Source organism: Dioscorea cayenensis, unplaced genomic scaffold, assembly GCF_009730915.1.
Source record: "Dioscorea cayenensis subsp. rotundata cultivar TDr96_F1 unplaced genomic scaffold, TDr96_F1_v2_PseudoChromosome.rev07_lg8_w22 25.fasta BLBR01001312.1, whole genome shotgun sequence".
Classification (NCBI taxonomy): domain Eukaryota; kingdom Viridiplantae; phylum Streptophyta; class Magnoliopsida; order Dioscoreales; family Dioscoreaceae; genus Dioscorea; species Dioscorea cayenensis.
Genome location: NW_024087703.1, coordinates 8,311 through 31,278, shown reverse-complemented (window position 1 = coordinate 31,278; position 22,968 = coordinate 8,311). Strand labels below are relative to the sequence as shown.

Below are 22,968 nucleotides of genomic sequence, written 5' to 3'. Positions count from 1 at the left end.
ACATGTCTATTGATATTAAATTTTCCATATAAGATGTTTAATCCTTTGCTCACACAGGGTGGAGAGCGTATGTCTTGTAAAACTCAATTTACTAGTTGTGTGGATCTTTAACATATAATTTTTTATTTGTTTCGTATTTATGAATAAAAACAAAAAAAGAAATTTATGACAAGATTTTGTAAGCATGTGCTATGGTTTGATTCCGAAGACATTTATAGACTTTATTTATATTTACATATGAGATATTTTACATAAAATAGTAATATTATTATCAAATATAAATTATTTTTAAATAAAAATATTATTCGAGGGTAATTGAATTCCAACTCCGTAGGAGTAATTTGTAACTGTTAAAATTTCTTTTTTTTTATTCTTAAAAGATGGTCATGTACAGCTAGTGACTTATGATCCATAGTACATGTAATTTATTTATTTAATGTAAAATAATATATAATTGGGGTGATAAATCTCATGCTCATGATCTAACTCCATAAAATGGATCTTTATCCACAAAAGACAGTGAACAAGTTCTTAAATAATGGGCCATGTGCATGTCTATTGTCTGCTATATTGCTATGTCTTCTTAGATGAAAACAGGGAGGGCACCTTGTAAGGTCTTCCTTGGCCATTAATTCACCGGATTACATACTTCTTTTCTAAGATTAGAGTCATTCCATTTCCACCATGCATACATTCTTCAGCAAATTAAAATAATCAAAATTAAAATTAGATAAACTTATCTTTATATGTTTTATTCCATTCAAAAGAAACACTCAAATGTAAATTAAGAAATATTACTATTTATTAACAAAAGAACTCAAAAGGTTGCAAATAATTAAAGCCCTTCAACTTGACAAATAGTACAATTAACTCTGGGTACCACACAACGTACCAGCATCAGATGTCCATCTTTATTGATTTTGATCTTTTGCTGGCTTATTGTTCCAAACAACAACATACACAAATACATATAAGAAAATGTAGCTAATATTGGGAATACTGAGCTCCTTTATTAGCTTATCCATTGGTTGAGCAATGGTGCTGCAAACACAAGCAGAAAAATAGTTTAGCAAAACTAAGCTAGCCATTTTAAATTTATCTTAAAAAGATTGCAAGAACGCAATGTCAACAACTGTTGCTAGGAGAGTATTACTTACGTTAATAGCATGGAGCTAATAGCAAGAGCCTTGGGCTTGTGACATGAACTTCTAGTAGTGATGGGGAGGAGGTGGAGAGGAGTAGTAGTAGACGTGTGGTGGTGAGGGTGATGGTGGAGGTGGAGATTTGTAGTGGTAGGGAGGATGAGGCATTGGAGATGGAGGTGGGGGTGACTTGTAATGATAGGGATGATGAGGTGGTGAGTGAGATGGTGGTGGTGGTGATTTGTAGTGGTAGGGTAGGATGAGGCATTGGAGATGGAGGAGGTGGTGACTTGTAGTGGTATGGAGGATGAGGCATTGGAGATGGAGGTGGTGGTGACTTGTAGTGGTAGGGAGGAGGAGGAGATGGAGAAGGAGGAGGAGGTGACTTGTAGTGGTAGGGAGGAGGAGGAGATGGAGAAGGAGGAGGAGGTGACTTGTAGTGGTATGGAGGAGGAGGAGATGGAGAAGGAGGAGGAGGTGACTTGTAATGGTAGGGAGGAGGAGGAGATGGGGAAGGTGGTGGAGGAGATTTGTAATGGTAGGGAGGAGGAGGTGAGGGAGAGGGTGGTGGAGGAGATTTATAGTGGTATGGAGGAGGAGGTGAGGGAGAGGGTGGTGGAGGAGATTTATAGTGGTATGGAGGTGGAGGTGAGGGAGAGGGTGGTGGTGGAGACTTATAATGATAAGGAGGAGGTGGAGATGGTGATGGTGGTGGTGGTGACTTGTAATGGTAAGGAGGAGGAGGAGATGGTGAAGGTGGTGGTGGAGACTTATAATGATAAGGAGGAGGTGGAGATGGTGATGGTGGTGGTGGTGATTTATAGTGATATGGAGGAGGAGGAGAAGGTGAAGGTGGTGGTGGTGACTTATAATGGTAAGGAGGAGGAGGAGATGGTGAAGGTGGTGGTGGAGACTTATAATGATAAGGAGGAGGTGGAGATGGTGATGGTGGTGGTGGTGATTTATAGTGATATGGAGGAGGAGGAGAAGGTGAAGGTGGTGGTGGTGACTTATAATGATAAGGTGGCGGAGGAGAGGAATAGATATAAGGCTTATGGTCGGCCTCTGCCACAGCAATGGCGATCACACATATCACCGCCGCAAGTATTACTTGCGGCATTTTCCGGGCCATGTTCGCCGGAAATACACCTAAGCTAGGACCTTGCAAGGTCCAAACCCTAAATCCGAAAAGAGAACTTTTTAACTCAAGTGAGTTGGTGCATTGCATGGAAGAGAACTAAAGCATTTATATAGGCCTTCATCAATCATTGTCTGTTGGTGCCTAACTTTTTAAATATCCTGCATACAAGCTGGATCAAGGACTTTGATTGGTGTTATATTTGGACATGAATATAGTTTTTTCAAAAGTCCATTGGTGCGTTCTCATTATTAAGTTAAGGGGTACCTTATTCCAACATATGGAAGTGGTAGGGCATATATTGCACATAGGTATGCTGAGACATGACCGAAAATCTAAGAAGGGAAACATCTCCACGTTAGATTTGAACTAAGTAGTTAGGGATTAGGGTTAGGGTTAGGGTTGTTAGGGTTTGGTGGGGAAAGGGTTGTCATGATCCATGATTCTTTTTTTGTCTGTTTTCATGCACGTAGACGCCCTTGTGGATTATGTTCTCAGTTTTTGTGCAGAGATGTGGGCTGCCATCTTTAATTTTATCTTCTGCTTTCTTTGACTTTTCGAAACATGTAAAAAACATTTACATTGTATAATGTTAATTTATTTTGAAGGTAAATATATATATATATATATATATATGTTATATAATTATATGAATAATGGAAAATATTTTGAGCTCGAGGTTTCTTCTCTGGTTTGCTTTCTTTGACTTTTCAAACAAGGAAAACTGATCCATTTTGTATTGCTCATTTATTTAGGAGACAAAAAAATTATATGATTATATGAATTGTAGAAAATTCTTCCATGTTAAACATTTTCATTTTATATTGGTAATTTTTTTAAGAGAAAAAAAATTTGATTGATGTTTGATTTGTTGTATTATATTTATTTTTGATATCATTGTTTATGAGATTAATTAGTGAAATATAAATTAAATATATAATTAAATTAAAATTAGTAAATTAAAATCAATAATTTCTTCACAGCATTTTCTCATTATTATAGGGTAAGGGTAGATGGTATAATTAAAATATATGCGTATGCCCGTGACACATAGCTTATTTATATTTATCAAAATAAAACATAAAAATGATAATAACAAATTAAAAATATATATATATATAACGAATTAAAAAAAAATATTTTGCTAGAGGCGCCATTATGCAAGGACTATTTTAAGAATAGTAAAAATACATGATAAATATATATATGATCGAATTCATACTACACTAATTTAAATAAAAATCTATTTATAATATTTCCATCGATGTGAATAATTTTATATGATTTTTAACTTTCCCATTTAAAGATAACTCAAAAGTGAAATCACATAGAGATCTGTCCGAATTAAACAGTTTCTATTACACAAATGATTTCATGATGTCTTTGGAACAGCATCATGTGAACAAGAAAGACACCCCAATCATTTTTTTAAAACAAATACACCCATAAAGTTAGAAAAGAAAATAAATAAATATATTCTCTTTTTTTCCTTTGATTGAAAAAAGTTAAAGGATGCTCATTGGTAACACATGAATTAATATTAATTAAAAAAGGAGTAGTCCTTGCATCAAAGTGTTGAGCCAAGTTGGTGAGCATTGAAAAACAAGTAGTTAAAGGAATATATTCTTTAATAAAGACACATAATATATATAATATATATATATTTATAGGCTGTCATGCACAAAATATGTAGTACAAAAGATAGGGATGCTTTCCTCTAGAGAGGAAGATTATTAACTGATCTTGATAATGATTTGATATAGGAAACTTATTTGTGATGTCAATAATTCTCACATAAATCTCACTTTCTCCAACCTCTCAAAATCATATGGATTTCGAAGATAGGATTGTTTAAGTAAGAAAAAATGCTAAAGTTTTGAGGTTAGGTGCCGGCTAACATGATTGATTCTTATGTATTCCAATATGATTGCGTTGAATCCTTCATTTGAATTTATAAATATATTTATTTTGAGGATATAAAATAATCAAATTACTCATAAATAAACAGTTTATATATTCTTTTTTATATAATATGGATAAATTTTCTGTTCAGCGATAGACGTGAAGTTAATCTCTCAACACACTTATGTTCTCATTTTATGTATAAATTAAGATTTAAATATGTCTTCTCGACAGAACATAACAGGCTATACACATGGAACCCAATACTAATAAAACAAGTGGTCATTGGCAAATTAAATTTTTTATTTGAAAAAAATAAAAAAAATTAAAAAGAATTGAAAAAAATAAGTTATATATATTATTATTATTAGAAATAAAAACCAATGTTTTATCTAGTAATAAATGTATCTTCCAAACTCCACAGTAAAATTTATATAGTATGATTGGATGCATACCTCCTCTAATTAAATAATAAAATTTTCCAAAGTGCTATTGTAATTAATTAACTAATTTATTTATTTATAAAAAAATATTACGCGGTTTTTTACGAATATAAAACAAGCTTTTAATATAAGTTTGACACTTAAGAAGCACATGCGAGTAGGTATATACTGATATATAAAAGAGTAATAATAATAAATTAATAACAAGACATGGTGACTTGGAGTAAACCATGGAACATGTGTCTTTCTCTGAAGTTGACTCAGTAAATATTAATAAATCACCAATGGATCACATATGATAGAAAAACCTACGGTCATGAGTCAGTATGGACCCATACAATCATTAAATAAGTGATTGAGAATGCTCTAGGAAAGCTCCAATGCAAGTTTCAATTTGTTATTATTTTTATTTTTATTTTTTATTTTTTGTTTTGAAGGTTGTTGGTTTCTCTTTGTATTTAATGAATGTATAAGATTCAACTTCATTGTTTCAAATGGAGACAGACATAGTGGCCTCCAATTACTCATAAAATATATTAAAAAGAAAAATCAAACACAATTGCAATAAAATTTAATTCTAAATTATGCATTTCATAAACCTCCCATCAGTAAAGGAAATTATTTTATTTCAAAAAAAAAAAATAAAGGAAATTATTTTTTTAAATAAATAGAAAAAAAAATTGCTACCGTGACAATGATCTGGCTGTTAAAATATTTGACTTCCATGAAAAAGATTAATATAAGTTTGAGAAATCCACATTCTCAAAAAAAAAAAAATTATTTAATACAATTACAAAAATTACTATTATAATAAAATTAATATAAAGCAAACTTCAATTGAAGACCACATAATGTGCCATTATATATATATATATATATATATATTATGATTATTCATACTATTATTTTCATAAATTTGTTTTATTATTAGACTTTTCAAGTTCTTTATTACTTAGAAAATTATGCTGGCTGTGATATAGTTACATATTTATATTACACAGACAGCCATCCTTTCATTAATCAATGCATTGTATGTAACAACTCCAATGAATTAGTTTCTTGGAACATGGATGCAATATTTCTTATCATTTAATGAAGAAAAATACCATGAAGAAAAATAATAAAGTTGACTTGGTTCCTTGATAACTATCGTGGAATCGAATTCATGGGGTCATTTTTCTAAAATAAATACTTTTTCACTTGAAGAATAAAAAACATAATGATTGCTAATTTTAGACCTTATTACAAGCCTAAGCACAAAGATAAACATTTTTTTATATAAATTTAAAACAATTTAAAAACTCAAATTCCCTGCATGCATTTGTCCTTGATGTTGATTCCAATTTCCAAATGCCAAACATTGTAAAGAATTCCAACTTATTTTGTTTTTTTTCTTTATGTTTGTTTTTTACGTCGTTTGTTTTTTACATTTTTTAAATGAGACAAACGCATGGGCATTCACACACAAAACAATGATGGCTCACTTATAGACCTTCACTCAATCAACACGGAGTTTGAATTGTAAATCCGCATTCACAGCTAAGGACTCTTAGTACCATTGAATTTAACATGTTTTGTACTTGAATAATAAATGTTTCGCAAATTATGTTTTTCACAATGATATTGGACCAAGAGCCCTTGGGCAATTTTACGAAAGACGTGCCCATGAACAAGAAAGGAAATAATTATTTAATCTTAGCTTGACCAAGGCTTCTTCATAAAAGCTGAAAAAGACTACACAACTAACATTACAAATTGTTAGTTTCCCATCATTTCCACAAGCCCCTTGTTTTTCTGATTCTGATCATGTATTTTCTTGCATGGCTGATAGATAATCTCCCTGTAAACTTTCTTGGTCAAAATTAAAATGGCATCAGATTGAGACATCTAACAAATTCTTCACCAAAATATAAAAGACTGATAAATGTCAGATCAAATGGATTATGAATCCATTTATAATTGATTTCACTGTGTTCATTCTTGGGCTTTTGTCATCAACCATGATCTGCATCACTTGCACAAAAACAATATAAAATTTATAACCAAATATCAGATGAGAAGATTGTCGGTAATGTACTATCTTAAGATAATATAATCAGCAACCAGAGTTCAATGAAAATATCCATGAATTGAAAAATGAGCAGGTAATGCTGCTATGAGTATTAAATTAGAGAAGACATTACACTCAAAAATGACATACTGCAACAAGAATTTTGACATTTTTAGCAAGACAACAAATTCGGTTAAGAGAACCCAGGAAAATATTGGCCTTTGTCATTAATAGAATGGCCCCAACTAAATACAAGCTTTGCCTAACATTTGTCTCTTTTACAACTCCTAGAGAAACACAATTCAATCATTTGATCTTTCTAACAATAACTTCCATGCCTTAAAACAAAAGGCAGAAAACAAGATAGCCAAACTGATATTTACAGAAGCATTTACGGCCGACAAAAAAATTAACTTGAAAAGAAGTTCAAAGTATCATCTCATTTCATTCACATTTCACTCACTTGAGTAGGATTATATAATTCTATCAGGCTTATCAATTATTAGAGATTATTTAAATCTAGAATTTTCTTTAAAGAGAGTCAGTACCTCAATCTTAATCTAGAGAGAGACTCTTTGGGTTGTTACATCAATCAATGAATTTAAGGTTTCCTTTCAATCTTTCATATATGACAGCTTTGTTACTGACACGAGAATATTACTAATGACACCAGCACATGCTTACTCAATTGACTGAGCACAGATTTAACCAATAAATTACTGATTCTTCAATCATATCTTAAACTATGACCAATAGTTACCAATCATTGTTCTCCAAATCTACCGTTTTTATGTACTTTTCTTAATATGCCAATGAACACTAGAAGAAGATCTTGCCTGTTGTTGAAGTTTTACAAATATAATGTAATGAGGTAAGACATATATAATGCATAAAGATCTACCAAATTTTAGAATGTACAGAGGTGCCTACCTGTTTACACTTTAAGTGTTTAAAGGTTGTTATCAGCATCCAAAGGGTATCTATCACAAAGAGTCATGCCCTGGCAACACGGCTAGAATGGTGCAAATAATCAAATAAGGATTGATGCGAATAAAATTTTGGCAATTTGATTGAAAGTCTAAATATCCATCCAAATTCCAATCTACTGGTTTTGGTGGATGCAGCATATGGCTTCAGGATTGATTCAATAATTGTACTATCTAAAACCATTGAAAATTCTTGACCCCATGAGCTGTCCACATGAAAAGTCTTGATCATGGGAATGGACAATACAATGTCAATGTCATGGCAATTTTGAAATAAAATGATAACCACATTTTACATAACAAAAAGCCCTTGACTTCAGAGTTCCAACCACCTCATATAAATCTAGTAGTTATCATCAACAAAAATAATTACTGAAGTCAATCAAGTTCGACTGCAAAGTATTAAGGAAAAAAAATGTACAGAAGAAAAAATAGGAGATAATCACTTCAATACAAATTCTGTCACTGATAGCTCCAGTTATAAGTCTAGTAACATTGTTTATGAATTATATACTAATTTATGATTTTTAGACAAAAACATTGTCAATTTTATGTTATATAGAGCCATATATACCTTTACAAGTAAGAATATTAATCAGAACTGCAGCAAATATTGCTGTGGATCATAAACCAATAAGGGTAATTGCCTTTACTGCAAAATCATTTGAGTCAGCAATCAATACGGTAAATGGTCAACAGTTGAGCATGGCTTTGTCATTGCTACTAAATCATGCTAGACACTGATCCCAAGTCTGCCGCATTAGTTCCGATCATAAATGGAATTAAGATACATGAATGATTTTGATATATAGCTCTACAGGCAAACTATTTCTGCTAAAAAATGAGTCTGAACTGCCAGACTTCAGGGTAAAAAAATAAAAAAGGAACATAAAATGAATTTGTCAGAGTTACTGTTCTCCAAGATTGCCAAGCAATTGCTCAGTTAAGGTAACAAATAAAATTTTAATATGGCCTAGATGACGCAGAGAAAAAAAGACAAAAATTCTATTAACTACTTTACTTAAATTTTTAACAAGGAAAAGCCTAGGGGTATAATTGATCAAGTTCGAGCCGAGTAACAAAGTACTGGAGCTCGAGCTCGGTTGAAAACTCACCGCTCAATACCCACTCAATACCCAGCTCGAACTCAATCGAGTTTTGTTTTCCTAACTTGAGCTCAACTTAATACATAAATCCAAACTCACTTGATTAAGCTCGATAAAGACTAACAAACTCGATTTAATCATAAATATTTTTATGCTTGAGCTCGCGCTGAAACTCAATTATATATATATATATATATAAAGTAATTTTAAAACAAACTAAGATATAATTTATATACACACAAATACAACCACTCGATTAGGCTTGCGAGCACTTGAGTCAAGTATTCTCGACTCACTCGACTACTTGAGCTACTCGAACTCAAGCTTGACTCGACCATGATCGAATTGAGTTTGAGTTTACCTTGAATTGAGTTCGAGTAGTTTGCGAGTAGCAGTGTATCATTTACAACTTACTAAACCCTGCTGATATTTCACTATGATTTTAGTGAGGATCTGATTATTTTTAATTGAGAAAATCATTCATAAAATCTGAACAAATGATGTTTTTAAGCGCCTTATGGCCAAAGAAGTCATGGATGTAAAAATTTTAGTTTTTAACATTTTTTAATCCAAAACATGTACCCAAATTCCGTCATGTCCTGCAAGAGTCTTGATTCTTCCCTCCAGTAAATTGCTCAGATCAGTATGAAAAAGTCATACCAATCAATAAATCTTCCTGAACAACTGATGTTCTTACGAAATAAATACATTTCAAGAAGATAGAATCCTTCAAAATAATCATAGTAATAATTATTATTATTACTAAAAAAACTAATCAACCCAAGGGAAGAATGCATCCACAGATTATAACAACCAAATGAAATCTCAAAAGTCATTCATTAAAGAAATTAGAAAGCTAAACAAGCTAACAGATAATATAAAACATAAATGGCTTGTAAAAAATCAACATGTTTTCCAATTTGAAAGACTATACTAAGCACTACTCCAGCGAAATTGACCAGCTCAAGGTTTGTCAATGACACTGTTGAGCCTATAAGAATGAAACAAAACAAGTCAAACTCAGGTTAAAATGTCACATGATCTATGAAGAAGAGAAATTAAACTTGTCACTGCCAGATTCCTCTGCCATTTCTCTAATCCTATTAGAGAATCAACCCATTATTATAGGATTTTCACAGTATACCTTAGTTTCAATAAAAAGTATTACCGAATGATCTCACGCTTTACTACAGTGATCATAAAAGTCAAGTGTGAGCACAAATGAAATGAGGAACTTTATCCTTTTTGATATCTTACAAGAATTCATAACAAGAATACCATGAAGCTTGATGTTAACTTTCTCATTTGCTATAAATATGTTATTCTTAATGCAGCATTTTCACAGTAAATCTTAGATTCAATACTAGTCCTTGCCAAATAATCCCAGGGTTCATCTTAGAAAATTCATTGCAATCAATACGATTTACACAAGAAAGTGAGTCTCATTTTAACTTTGCAATATTAGTTTGTGTCTAAGAAGCATGGACACGGATATAGTGACACGATACGACACGACACGGACATGGCGACACGGTAATTTCTAAAAATTAAGGACATGGGTACGTTAGGACACGGCTATAAAAATATTATATATTTATATAAAATATTTATTATAAATATAAATCTATATAGTTTTCATGTAACATATGCCATATATTTACTTATAGATTAATTTGGTAATCTTGTGTATTGGGAAGTAATTAGAAAATATACACGTGTACTTTAAAAAAATCATTTACAAAGCATATGAGTGTCTGGAGGTGTCCACGGTGTGTCCGGGTATCTGTGTGTCCGACACGGGTATGCCAAGCTTCCGGAGTGTCCATGCTTCATAGGTTTGTGTGAATAATGTAATGCCCAAAAGTTCTCCATTTTAATAGAAAGAACCTTAACAATTTGTCACTACTCCACATTGTCAACTATTTTATGATATTGCAGCATTTCATTTGGTTTTATAAAAACCATATCTTGAGGGATGGATGACAAAGAAAATAGCAAAAGGCTAAACATCAAGATAGGCAAGTAAAACTGATTGGAAAAGAGTGATCAATTAACGAATGGAACAGCCACTTCCTCTGGAGAAGTGGTATTTGAATCCATGTTGACCTTGTGTCAGAAATACTAAAAGAAGAATAGTGTCAATATTTTAAAAAGCCAGTTCATTTGCAATAAATACTGCAAAGCAGATCCTATTGTTTGTAGCAGAGATAAAGGAAAGAAAATAATAAAGAAAATAAATGAAAGATACGCATATGAGAACCAGTACTCACCACCCTAGCAATAAATAGAGTGGAATAAAGATTTACATCTGTAGACCTGAATGCACTTGCCTGCAATAAAAAGAGGACAGTTTTTTTGGCATTCCTGAGAACTAAAACAAAATAACTAGACCACACAGTAAGAAGAGCAAATCATATTCCAATAAATAAAGGTCTTGAAAATACTCACAAGATGGTTTCTGAAGTTCTCAATCCCTCTTCACATAACTTGCATCATGTTCGGAATGAAAGGAAAACCACCAATAATCTCAGTTATGCCAAAATGTCATTTCCTGTAGCCACAAACAATAATTAACTTGAATCACTACATCAATTCAATCTAAGAGAAAGAGCAAGAGTAGAAAGTTTGAAAACTATAAGAAGAAATTGAACACCAAACTTACTAGTGTTAGATGCAAAACAAACATATTATTTGGACTCAGCTCAAACCAAAAGCTTAAACTAACGGGATGGGAGACCAGACTTATATATGTATATCCATATTTACCAACCAAACCAATCGAGAGCATTATTTACTCTAAAGGTATGAGCCAATCATTTTTGACAAATTATGATACTCAAGAACAGAAAAAAAAAAAGGCAAATTAGGATGTCCCCTGGCTTGCATCTTTACCAGTCCATCAAGCCAAACATAAGTTCCAATTCAACATGAAAATCTAAGCAAATTGGATAGGCTATATTAATTCAATGTGTCATACTTGTTACTCTACTATATAAGCCAATTAATCAAGCTTTGACAGTCATGTTAAATGCATACTGAAAACGTATAATCTAAACTTGATTCAACCCAAAGGCTTAAGCAAATGGGACGAATAACCTAACAGTATATATTTATATATGTGGGATTATTAGTTACTCTAATACACAACCTTTATAGGTGTTAATCTTTTTTCAGCTATTGTGATATGTTTGGCCTGCATCTAACAATAAGCATCTAAATCCACTATCTTTTTTTCAGTCATTAATTCATACTAAGTGGATTTCAAATAAAAACACAAGGTGATCAAAATGAATTTATGGTTGGAAATTAGATGAAAAACTACGTACATGGCAAGCCTTTCTATTTACTGTATGACTGACCAGGCCTCCCCATGATGTAGCACTGGAGCAGGGTTAAGTAATCTTTTGCAGAAGATTCCCAGAGGAAACAGCTTTTCTGAATGGATGTGTGATGCCAATGACTCAATCCACTATTCCCCTCCAAATGATATGCAATGACTTGGCATTATACTCACAAGTTTTGCTACCATCCATAGTTTCCCACAAAGAAGATAACTACTTAATAACAATCAATTTAGTAAAGGTCAGCCATAGTTCTATCACAATTTATTTGTTTAGTCAATTGTGTCAAACATGCATAAATCTCTTTGCACTCTTGATGTGATTTATCCCTTACTATGAATTCATGAACCATGCCATCCACCTCTATCAAACTACAACCAGGAGTTTTCTCTACCCCCTTCTGTTTCATCAACTCCCACACCTTATCAGATTCATCCCTCATGTTTGCCTCCGCATACATGTTTGCTAGCAAAACATATATTCCGCTGTCATGTGGATCCAATTCAAGCAATCTTGCGGCTGCATACTCACCCACAGAAACATTTCTATGAATTCTGCAAGCAAAGAATAAAGCACCCCATACCACGGCATCAGGCTCGATATGCATGGTTCTTACCACCTCTAGTGCCTCATTCAAGAGACCAGCTCTGCCTAACAGGTCCACCATGCAAGAATAATGCTTAATTCTGGGTGGCAGCTTATATACTGAGCTCATTTGAGCAAAATACTTCCGTCCTTCATCAACCAAACCAGCATGGCAACAAGCTGATAAGACACCTAAAAAGGTAACATCATCTGGCACTAAACCGATTTCTGTCATGCTATGGAAATGTTCTATAGCGTCTCTTGCACATCCATGACTTGCTAAACCACAAATAATAGAGGTCCACGTTAGCGCATTTCTTTCAGGAATCTCCTCAAAGACCTGAAGTGATTTCTTAATTTTACCACATTTCGCATACATGTCCACCAAAGCAGTGCCAAGAGCAACATTCAAGGAGAAGTTTTGTTTCTCAATGTAACGATGAATCCACAAGCCCATATCTAGAGCTCCAAGTTGAGTGCAAGCAGATAAAAGACTAACCATGGTGACCTCATTTGGCTTTACATCTGAAGTTTGCATCTCATGAAACAAAGCCAAAGCCTCTTTACCTCGTCTACACTGAACATACCCGGCTATCAATGCATTCCATGGGATAACATCTTTCTCTGGCATCTCATCAAAGACCTTTCGAGCCTTATCTAACAAACCAAATTTAGCATATCCCACAATCATTGTGGTCCACGAGATGGCTGTCCTCTTCTTCATACCATGAAATAAATTTTCTGCTGGCTTTAAACTTTCACACTTGATATACATATCCATCAGAGCATTGGTCAGAGGGACAGTAAATTCCAACTCATTTTCTTCAACATATCGATGAAAATTCCGACCAAGCTCTAAATCCTGCAACTGCGAGCAACATGAAACCAATCCAATCATTGTAACTTCATCAGGCCTAACACCTCCCACCTCCATCTCCCGAAAGAGACCCAATCCTTCTTGAGGCTTCCCACACTGAACATAAGCATTTATCAGTGTATTCCAAGAGACAAGATCTCTCACACCACTTCCATCGAACAGCTTGCGGGCATTCACCAGCCCACCACAAACAGCAAACATGTGAAGTGCAGCATTGAAAATAAACACATCAGAGATCAAACCCAGCTGCACAACATGCCCCAAAACCGCATTCCCCGTCAGAAAGCATCCCGATATTTTAGAGCAAGCCTTGAACAAGAACGGAAAGGTGCGGTTATCTGGCCGGGTGCTGCTTCTCAGCATGTCTTTGTACAAAAAGATGGATTCTTTCGGATCGTCACTGTCGGAGTAGCCACGAATGGCGACGTTCCAAGAGAATGTATTGGGATTACAGAGGTTGCGAAGGACAGCGACGCAGTAAGGAAGGGCAGGGGTGTCCGAGAGGGCGCAGAAGGCGACAAGGCGTCCGGCGGCGAATGGAGAGGAGATGAGGTTGGAAAGGATCATTTGAGCGTGAATTTGCTTGAGGTGCCGAAGAGAGCTGCATCTATCGAGGAGGGAGAGGAGGAGGGAGGCGTGGGGAGGATGAAAGATGAGATTTTGATTGTGGACAAGGGATGATTGACAGTTTGGGAGGAGGTTGAGAGCGCGGTGAGTGGTGGATGACAGCATGCGGACATGGACGGAGTTGGAGGTTCTCGGCGAGGGTTCCAAAGTTTGGGATTTTGTTTGGAGGGAACGCCATGGTTGCACTTGCCTTGGGATTGTCAACATGTGCATTGAGATGTGTACGTATATCTCAATGAGAAAATATTTAGAATTAAAAAAATCTGATTGAAAATTGTATATATCATATATATATATATATATATATATATATATATTAAAGTAGAAGATAAATAGATTATTTTTTACATAACAAATTAAACTTTTTTATTTATCAAATTATGACATTATTTATTAAATTTTAAAATTAATAATGGTAAATATTATACATAAATTAATATCTTATCGTATCATATGTATATATATATATATATATATAAAGGATTGTGCGGGCATTCGCAGTTGTGGGTTGGATGTGTTGCTTGTTTTTATAATTTACCTGTGTTAGTAGACACAAAATTTGATAATTATGATTTGTTGAATTACTATGCTGAAAATAATTAGACAATTCAAATCAAAATACTAGACATCTCACTTTTTACATGTTTCAATAGATTATTTCACATTTTTAAAAATTATAAAAAACTTAATTATTTATGATAAATCAAAGTTTTTATTTAACAATAATATTATTTATCTCGTAAAGTTAATAACGATAGATACCATATCTTATCTCCTATATATATATATATATATATATATATATATATATATATATATATATATATATATGGGATGTTGGAATTTTCATAAATCAATCAAATTATTTATATTTTAAATTAAGTTATCCTATCTTATTATTTATTTTTCTAAAAAGTTCAAGTTTTATTCTTATTAATATTTTCAAAATAGGTTTTTTTATATTTATTAAAATTAGCTTTTTCAAGATATAAATATAGATTAATTCATTATAAATTAAAGTTTTCTATTTATCGAATTATAAAATTGATAAATGATAGATATCTATTTTATCTCATTTTGATATTACAGTGTATATATGAGAAGGTAGAGTTTTTATTAATCAATCATTTAGAAGTTATATTAGGATTGGTGATGTTTAAGAAATTGTGAGCTCGTGAGAGTTTTGTGAGTGCTCGCAGGTTGAAAATAACGACTAAATTAAAGTATATGGTGCACCAATTATTCAGATATTATAGCAATAAAAATGTAAAATAATCCAATCATAATTTCAAGAATATTAAAAATAAAAAATAATATATTCTAACAATTACCAATATATATAAATATATAAATATCTGACTGAAAAAAACTAAAATTATTTTCATTATATAAAAATAATTTATATGATATTTAAGGGGTGAGCAAAACCGGGTACCCGATTCGGTTTTTGAAACCGGACCTGATTTTTCAGATCGACAAAAACTCGACTAGTATCCAACCCAGTTTAAATTGGATATCCGGTTTAAACCGGATCGGATATCGGGATCCGAATTTAAATTTTATCTACTCCATAGATTTTTTTTTATATAACAACATTACATAAACTTATAACTAGCATTAACTCTTATATTATTTTCCACATAACAAAAATCATAACAAAAAAATAAAAAAATTTTATCAATCTTAGACATTAAAAAAAAAAAAAATCTTCTGAAGCATCAAGCGTCTCATCAGTAATGATCATTAGTTGCTAGAGAGAAGAGATTTGAATGGAGGCTAGAGAGAAGAGGCGAGGTAACTGCTGTTGGGAATAGAAGGCAGGGATTTAAAATTTTTTCTTTTTAATTTTAGCCCCTGTAGAATTTAAATATATATATATATATATGAGTATATAACTCTTTTTAAGTATTTGATTAGGAATTTGGATATTTTTTTTTATTTTTAGCCCTTGTAAAATTTAAATTTATTAATGTATAAATATATATATATATTTAAAGTGTTGAGATGAGGGATTTGGATTTTTTTCATTTTTACTTTTTAGACCATATAAAAATTAAAATTATTATTATTATATATATATAATATAATATAAATTAAAAACCGGATCAAATTTGGATACCCGATTTTTAATTTCTCCCGACTTGGATCCAACCCGGTTTTATCTAAAAAAAATTCGGATCGGGTACTAGATTTTTTTTCGGGTACCCAAATATCGGATACCGGATCATCGGATCCGGATTTTTTTGCTCACAATATTTATAATTATGCTAAACTTTAAAATCAAATATAAACTCCAAAAATATTTATAATTTTAAAAAAAAATATTGATAGTTTCAAAATTGGATGAAATTTTGATTTACCTAAACTAATCAAGCATTAACTAAACTCAAACTATCTTTAATTAATACGAAATCTTTAAAAGCATATTATAATTTCAAAAAATATTTATAAATAAAAAAATATTAATAGTTTCGAAATTTGAGGAAACTTTAATAGGGATAATATTGATGAAATATGACTTTAATAGAGGGATTGTATTGCAACGACATGAAAAAATATTTGTAATTTAATTTTTAATTAATTGCAAATTATTGGAGTGACCATATTACCAAACCATAAAGGTATTTACAATTTAGTTCTAAATTAAGTATGATTTAGTGAAGAAAGTAAATTACAAATGATATATAATATAAGACTATTGAATTCATCTTTTATATATAATTTTATCATTGGTATTCATTTACTAATATATAAAAGATAAAAAGAATTTATCAGCTCAAGTATACATAACTAGCAACATTCACCCATTATGAAAGGTGTTTCGAAAGGCGTTGCTGTTTGGTTGACAGTAAGTAGGTGCAAGTGGATGTAATGTAAGTACTTTTACATGTAAATGGGTGTTTGGTTTGATGTAAAAAATATTTATATGCAAAAACTTTTACAGTAAAGTACAACTTTTGCTGTATTTTCACTTACAGCCAAAATGGCTGTAAGTGGAAATACAGTAAAAGCAATAGGTTAAGATCACCCATTTTTTCCCCTTTACCTTTGCAACCCTTCTCTTCTCTTTGGTTTACAGAGGCTCTGAATACCAACCTTCCTCCATCGGCGTTCGGATTTCGGAGCCTGGCACAGTCCACCGGCCACAGCTTTGTTGATCAAGCAGGGAGCATCTTCTACGCCTTGTCGTTCAAGCCCGGCCACAGTCTTGGAAAACCTAGCTTTTCTGGTTCATCTTCTTCCTCAACGATTGGAGCTTTGCTGTTGAATCCAAGGTAAGCAGTTATTTTTAAATTCCTAATGCTAATTTTAAGATTTGATCTTCTTGATTTGGTGGAAAGCTTGATCTTTTGGAATGGATGTTAGTTTTGGAGTTTGATCTGTTGATTACACAAACTTGGCTTCTAATTTCATCATTGACTGAGGTTTGTAATACTTAATTTCCTTGCAAAAATTGTCTGGAAAAATGAATGTATCCATCATCTGTTTAAAAATGTCTGGAAACTAAATTTACATAAACTGTTGTTTTTATAATCTATGGTGGGCTTGGTTCTGTGTCTCATCATATCAATTGTTGGATATGTGATGATTGTGAACATCAATTCTAGCATGATAACATATGGAACCTTAATGAGGACCTGAGGACAATAGACAAAAATAGAGATTTGATTCCAAGATTGAGATGTGAGAAGTTGTGGAAAGTAACAGAATATGAATTATAAAGCTCATGTTCCATACCTGTGCTAAAGAATATGCCACGGTTGAGTACATGCCTGCGAATTTTTCCCGGTAGAAAACGGTGTGTTTAGTGATGATATATGGTATCACTAATGTGTAAATATTTAGATAATAAAGTTTAGATAATTAAGGAGTACTGACAATGCTTTGCCATGCTTCCAGAATAAAACAGCAAGTATCAATGCTGAGATAAATAGCAAGTATCCCTGCAGTATAAAATGATATTATTGAATGGTACAACAGAGCTAGCAAGTTAGTAACTAGTAATATTCTCTCATGATGATTTTCTAGATAATAAAAAGGATTAAATTATAACTGATTATATGCATGATGTGTTGCTTTTAATATCCATCTGTTTGATTTGTTGACCTTGTGACTTACTGTTTAGTATGAGAACTTTTTTAGTGCTGCTTTGAAAAAAAAAATGATAATTATTTAAATTTTCTATTCGTTCATGGCTGTAGCCAATTACTTGTTGAATTATGTTAAAATGATTGGCAATAATAAATGCGAGAAAATGGAATACTGGAATGAAGGATAGAAAGCAGTAATGAGGGAAGTTTGCTTTGAAAAAGTTAAACATATGAAAATTAATTTTTTTTTTTATTGACATAAGAGAATATTTGCATGGGAATTGTTTTCTGGTAAGCATTCATTAGTTCTCAGTGCCGAAAATGAATAGATCATATTTCCAGAAAAGTTAAATTATTTTTCCTTTGCTTGTATGATTTTTTTTATTTAATGGTTTATTTTTATTTAATATATGCCTTATAGATGGATTCTAGTGAGCATGTGCATGTCGCGGTCGCAACGGTCTTGTTTATCACTATTTTTGCTTCAATGTAGTACAAGCAAAGAAGAGGACTTTATTTATCATTGGAGCCTTATTATAATAGAGATGAGCAACGCACAAATTATATTGCAAGAATAGTGCAAGGATCGGACGAGATTAGTATATCGATGTTGAGGATGAATAGGGCATCGTTTTTTGGATTATGTGATACTCTAAAAGAAAAAGGACTACTATACAACACTTTACATGAAAGTGTTGAAGAACAAGTAGCCATGTTTCTTCATCGGTTCCTCACGATATTGTAGCCCGTTTTCGTGGAAGAAAACCCTATCCCACTCAAAATGTATTAGCCGCGGTTGATTTTGAATTAAAATTTACATATGTATTAGCCTGTTGGGAGGGTTCCGCACATGATCCACTTGTCCTTCGGAATGCTTTGGAAAGAGAAGATGGACTTGTAGTACCCGAAGGTATTATGTCATTCTATAAAATGTTAAAATATCTAATTTAGTGCAATTATGCAAGCAAGACTTTGTAACTATTTTCTTATAGGGAAATACTATCTCGTAGACGCCGGGTACTCTACAAGGCCGGGCTTTATTTCACCATTTCGCGGCGTTCGTTACCATCTTAAAGAATTTAGTGCACGCACACCATCAAACATGAAAGAATTATTCAATTATAGACATTCTTCATTATGCACTTCGGTGGAACGAGCTTTTGGAGTTTTGAAAAATCGTTTCAAAATTTTAACATCAAGACCATTTTTCCCTTTTAACACCCAAGTTGATATTGTCATTGCTTGTTGTATTCTACATAATTATATTTTACGAAGAGGTCAAGACATATATATACCAAACCTTGAAGAATGGGAACCAATTGTGCGTGAGATAAGAACACAATCACAAGTTCGAGAAGAAGCTAGAGAATGGCTAGCAGTTCGAGAAGCAATCATGAATGATATGTGGAGTAACATGTAAAAAGCTTTCTATGTGTTTTTTTTTAATTGTATTTTTGTGTGCCTTTTTAAGAGATTATGAAACCTTTGTCAAATTTTTTTTATTTCTTATAGAAAACAAATCATAATGAAACTTATTCTTGTAGCATAATTTTTTTTTACCTTGCTTTAAATAATATTGATATTGTCTTGTTTGTAATTTATTGAATACCCTTATGTGTGAAATAATTATTATATTAATTATAATTATGAATCTTAGCAGATGGATTTTGAAGATATGACACCAGAAAATCATGACTTTGTTGGAGGAAAGACGTCAACTAATTTCCAATGGACACCCATGATGACCTCGTTTATGTTGACATCTCTAGTTGAGCAAGCAAACCTTGGGCTTAACTCTGACAAAGGATTTAACAGTGTTGCTATCAATGCCATTGCTAGGGCCGTTGGCGCAAGATTCAACTTGGTGGTAAGTGACACACATGTCAATAATCGTTTGCGGCATGTGAGGAAAATATGGTTAATAATGAAGAAGATCAAAGGTTTAAGTGGTGTGTCATGGGATGATGTGGAAAAAAAATAATTATGGGGGAGGAAGAATACCGAACATACATACAAGTAAGTAGCAAGTTGAATTTTATGAGTAATATATGGGTTTATGTAATATTTGCACATTGACCAAAATCACAAAATGCTTATTTTATGTTTGTAGGCACATCCTTGGGGAAGAGATTTATATTAACAAACCAATTCAAGACTATGAAGAGATGACAATTGTATGTGGAAATGATCAAGCAACGGGATCTTTTGCAAGAACAGGATCTCAAAGCTCTAGAAGCTTAGGTGCGCGTATGGAACAACAACCACCAACACCAATAATTGACCTTGACAACCAAACCCAAGGGTTTAATGATTTTGATGAGGTTGGACAAAGTCAATCTCCTATCAACGATGCACCGACAAGTTCTACCTCCAAGGCTAAGGATGGTAAAAAACGAACAAAACGTGCTAAGGCGGATGAAGAAATTATGCGAGATGTTAAATTCGAGTTGGGTAGGATTGCAAATGCACTAGAGGCGGACAAGAGTAAATTTATTAACAAAGATTTATTTGATGAGATCATGACATTGAGTGATCGTTATACCGAATATGAGCTTGGACGAGCATATGATTATCTACTTCAAAATCTCCCTTTAGCAAATGGGTTCATGAACAAAACCCATTCCTTCTGGTGCATTTGGATGGATGATTTTTCTTGATCAAGTAAGGGATGGTCGAGCTTGAGTTGTTATAACAATTGTGGGTGTTAACTAGATTGTTATTTTGTCTTGTCATATTTAGCTTTCTATGTGACATGAACAATGTGGTATTTTTTTTTTCCTTGTTTGGACAATTGTGATGTTGTATTTTTTTTTCTTGTTTGGACGATGTGATGCTCGGACAAGTGTGATTTTGTATTTTAATTTGATGTTTGGACAAGTATCATGCTATTTTATTTTATTTTTTGGTTGGAAAGTGTCATGTTGAACTAGTATTTTGGATGGTCGGTTACAGGTTTTACCCATACCCTCTTCAACGGGTAAGGGTAAGGGTAAGGGTACGAGTAGGGTAGGGGTATACCCTTAGCCGACTCGTACCCGCTCAAAACTAAAAGGGTATGCACTTTACTCCGAGCACATGCATTTGGTCAAAGAGGGTAATACCCACTTTGGCCAAGATGCATGTCTGAGTATCTCCCGTCAGTAGGGGTACAAATTACCATCTCTAACCACCAATATTAGTTCTTCAAACACTAATTTTAAAAGGATAAATTAGAGATTCTTTTCTTTACCCTTATGTCTGCGATTTGTAAGAAAGGATTTGTTGGGCTCTCCAACCAAACAAGCCTTGTACGAGGGCTAATTGCTGATGCCACAGTGTTCAAATCACTAGTTTTAACTCGTCTGTATCATTACGTGGATAGAATTTTTATTTCCAACTACACAGAGCTTGAAAATAATGAAAATCTTTTTTTAAAAAAAAAGGGGGGGCAAGAAACTGACATCACTACAATCCCTTTATTTGGAACCACTTTTAACAGTAAACGGTCAGACCCACTTTTAACAGTAAACGGTCAGACCCACCATATAGGTCATTTCATGCTATGATTTCTTGACCTAAAAGACGATAAAGTTAGCATATTTCACATGGAAGGTGAAAAATTATAAATACTAATTCAATTATGTCACACCAGATTTAAGAATGTCTGTGACAATGTCCAAGGCAGCCATTCCACTAGTGAAGCAAAATGCAGAATCAGCCTTCTCAAGTTTGGCTATAAGACTAAATGTCATAAAGAAAGCCTGTTATTAGTGCAATCGCAGAAAAGACAAGCTTATCTGCACCTGTAGTCCGAATCATTATGTAAGGAACAAGTGATCAAGTATGCTAACCTTTGTAGCACATCCCGGGTTGGACTGCCACTTTTAGTATAGTCATACGAACCAAACTCTGTGGCTGAAAGCTGACAGACAAACCAAATATAATTCCAAAGAAATGAAAAATAGAATTGTCTAATAATTTAGTAGCACAACATTTGTCCATTGGATCAAATCTGAAAATGTGATTATAAATATAAAGAAGAAGAAAATCTTCATGACTTTCAGACAATTCAGTTCTCTCCTCATGCAAATCAATGATTGCAATATTGTCATAAGCATTTTCCATCACTAAAATATTGATGAAACCAAAAAACAAATGAATATACTTCACTTCATTTTTGCACATGATATGCTTTACAAGTATCTACATCTGCATGCTTCACCAATAAACGAAGATGAACTAAAACTACACTAGATCAAAGAGCTCAGATGAAGTCAGAATATGATTGTTCATTTTAAGGTGGAAAACAGAACTGCATAATATATGATTCCTCATTTGGATTTGAACACATAAGTAATGCCCTCTCAGTTATAAATGAAATCCCTTTGGTAAGAAGTAGCCCATAAGCAACAGTAATACAGTCATAGAAGTATAACCATCTTTTTGAAATTAGGGTTACCTGCTTAAACGTGGTAGCTTAGTACAACGGAGTACTGGTAGCAAGGTAAGGATCAAAATCATTAGTAAAATTGGCCAAAATCATGGCAACACTTGGCTCCCTCTCCTCCACATCTGTGAAATTTTACACCAATAAACCCCAGAGATGCACAAAAAAACACAAACAAATTCTAAAAACCAAATCAGATTCAATGGATGGCTCCTCCAATCCAATAGTAATCTCCTTCACCGAGGCTGCACCTG

General features: G+C 33.0%; 1 protein-coding gene and 1 long non-coding RNA gene across 5 annotated transcripts; one reads left to right on the top strand and one right to left on the bottom strand.

The window, feature by feature from the left end:
- Nucleotides 1-6,397: 6,397 nt before the first annotated feature.
- On the bottom strand, nt 6,398-14,328 carry LOC120256164 (pentatricopeptide repeat-containing protein At2g22410, mitochondrial). 4 transcript variants are annotated; one of them, XM_039263920.1, is made up of 4 exons: nt 12,094-14,328; nt 11,216-11,318; nt 11,038-11,097; nt 6,398-6,638 (listed from the first exon to the last, which is right to left on the bottom strand). In XM_039263920.1, exon 1 carries the CDS (start codon nt 14,300-14,302, stop codon nt 12,341-12,343), a length of 1,962 nt encoding a protein of 653 aa, XP_039119854.1. In that variant the 5' UTR covers nt 14,303-14,328; the 3' UTR covers nt 6,398-6,638; nt 11,038-11,097; nt 11,216-11,318; nt 12,094-12,340. The 4 variants fall into 4 exon arrangements, with proteins under 4 accessions (XP_039119854.1, XP_039119855.1, XP_039119853.1 ...); XM_039263921.1 differs by having other exon boundaries at nt 6,398-6,630; XM_039263919.1 differs by lacking the exon at nt 6,398-6,638 and adding an exon at nt 9,666-9,758.
- Nucleotides 14,329-17,252: 2,924 nt separating this feature from the next.
- LOC120256163 lies at nt 17,253-21,165 on the top strand. Its single transcript, XR_005535202.1, has 3 exons — nt 17,253-17,472; nt 19,949-20,304; nt 20,399-21,165. It is a non-coding gene; the product is annotated as an uncharacterized LOC120256163 (long non-coding RNA).
- Nucleotides 21,166-22,968: the final 1,803 nt, after the last annotated feature.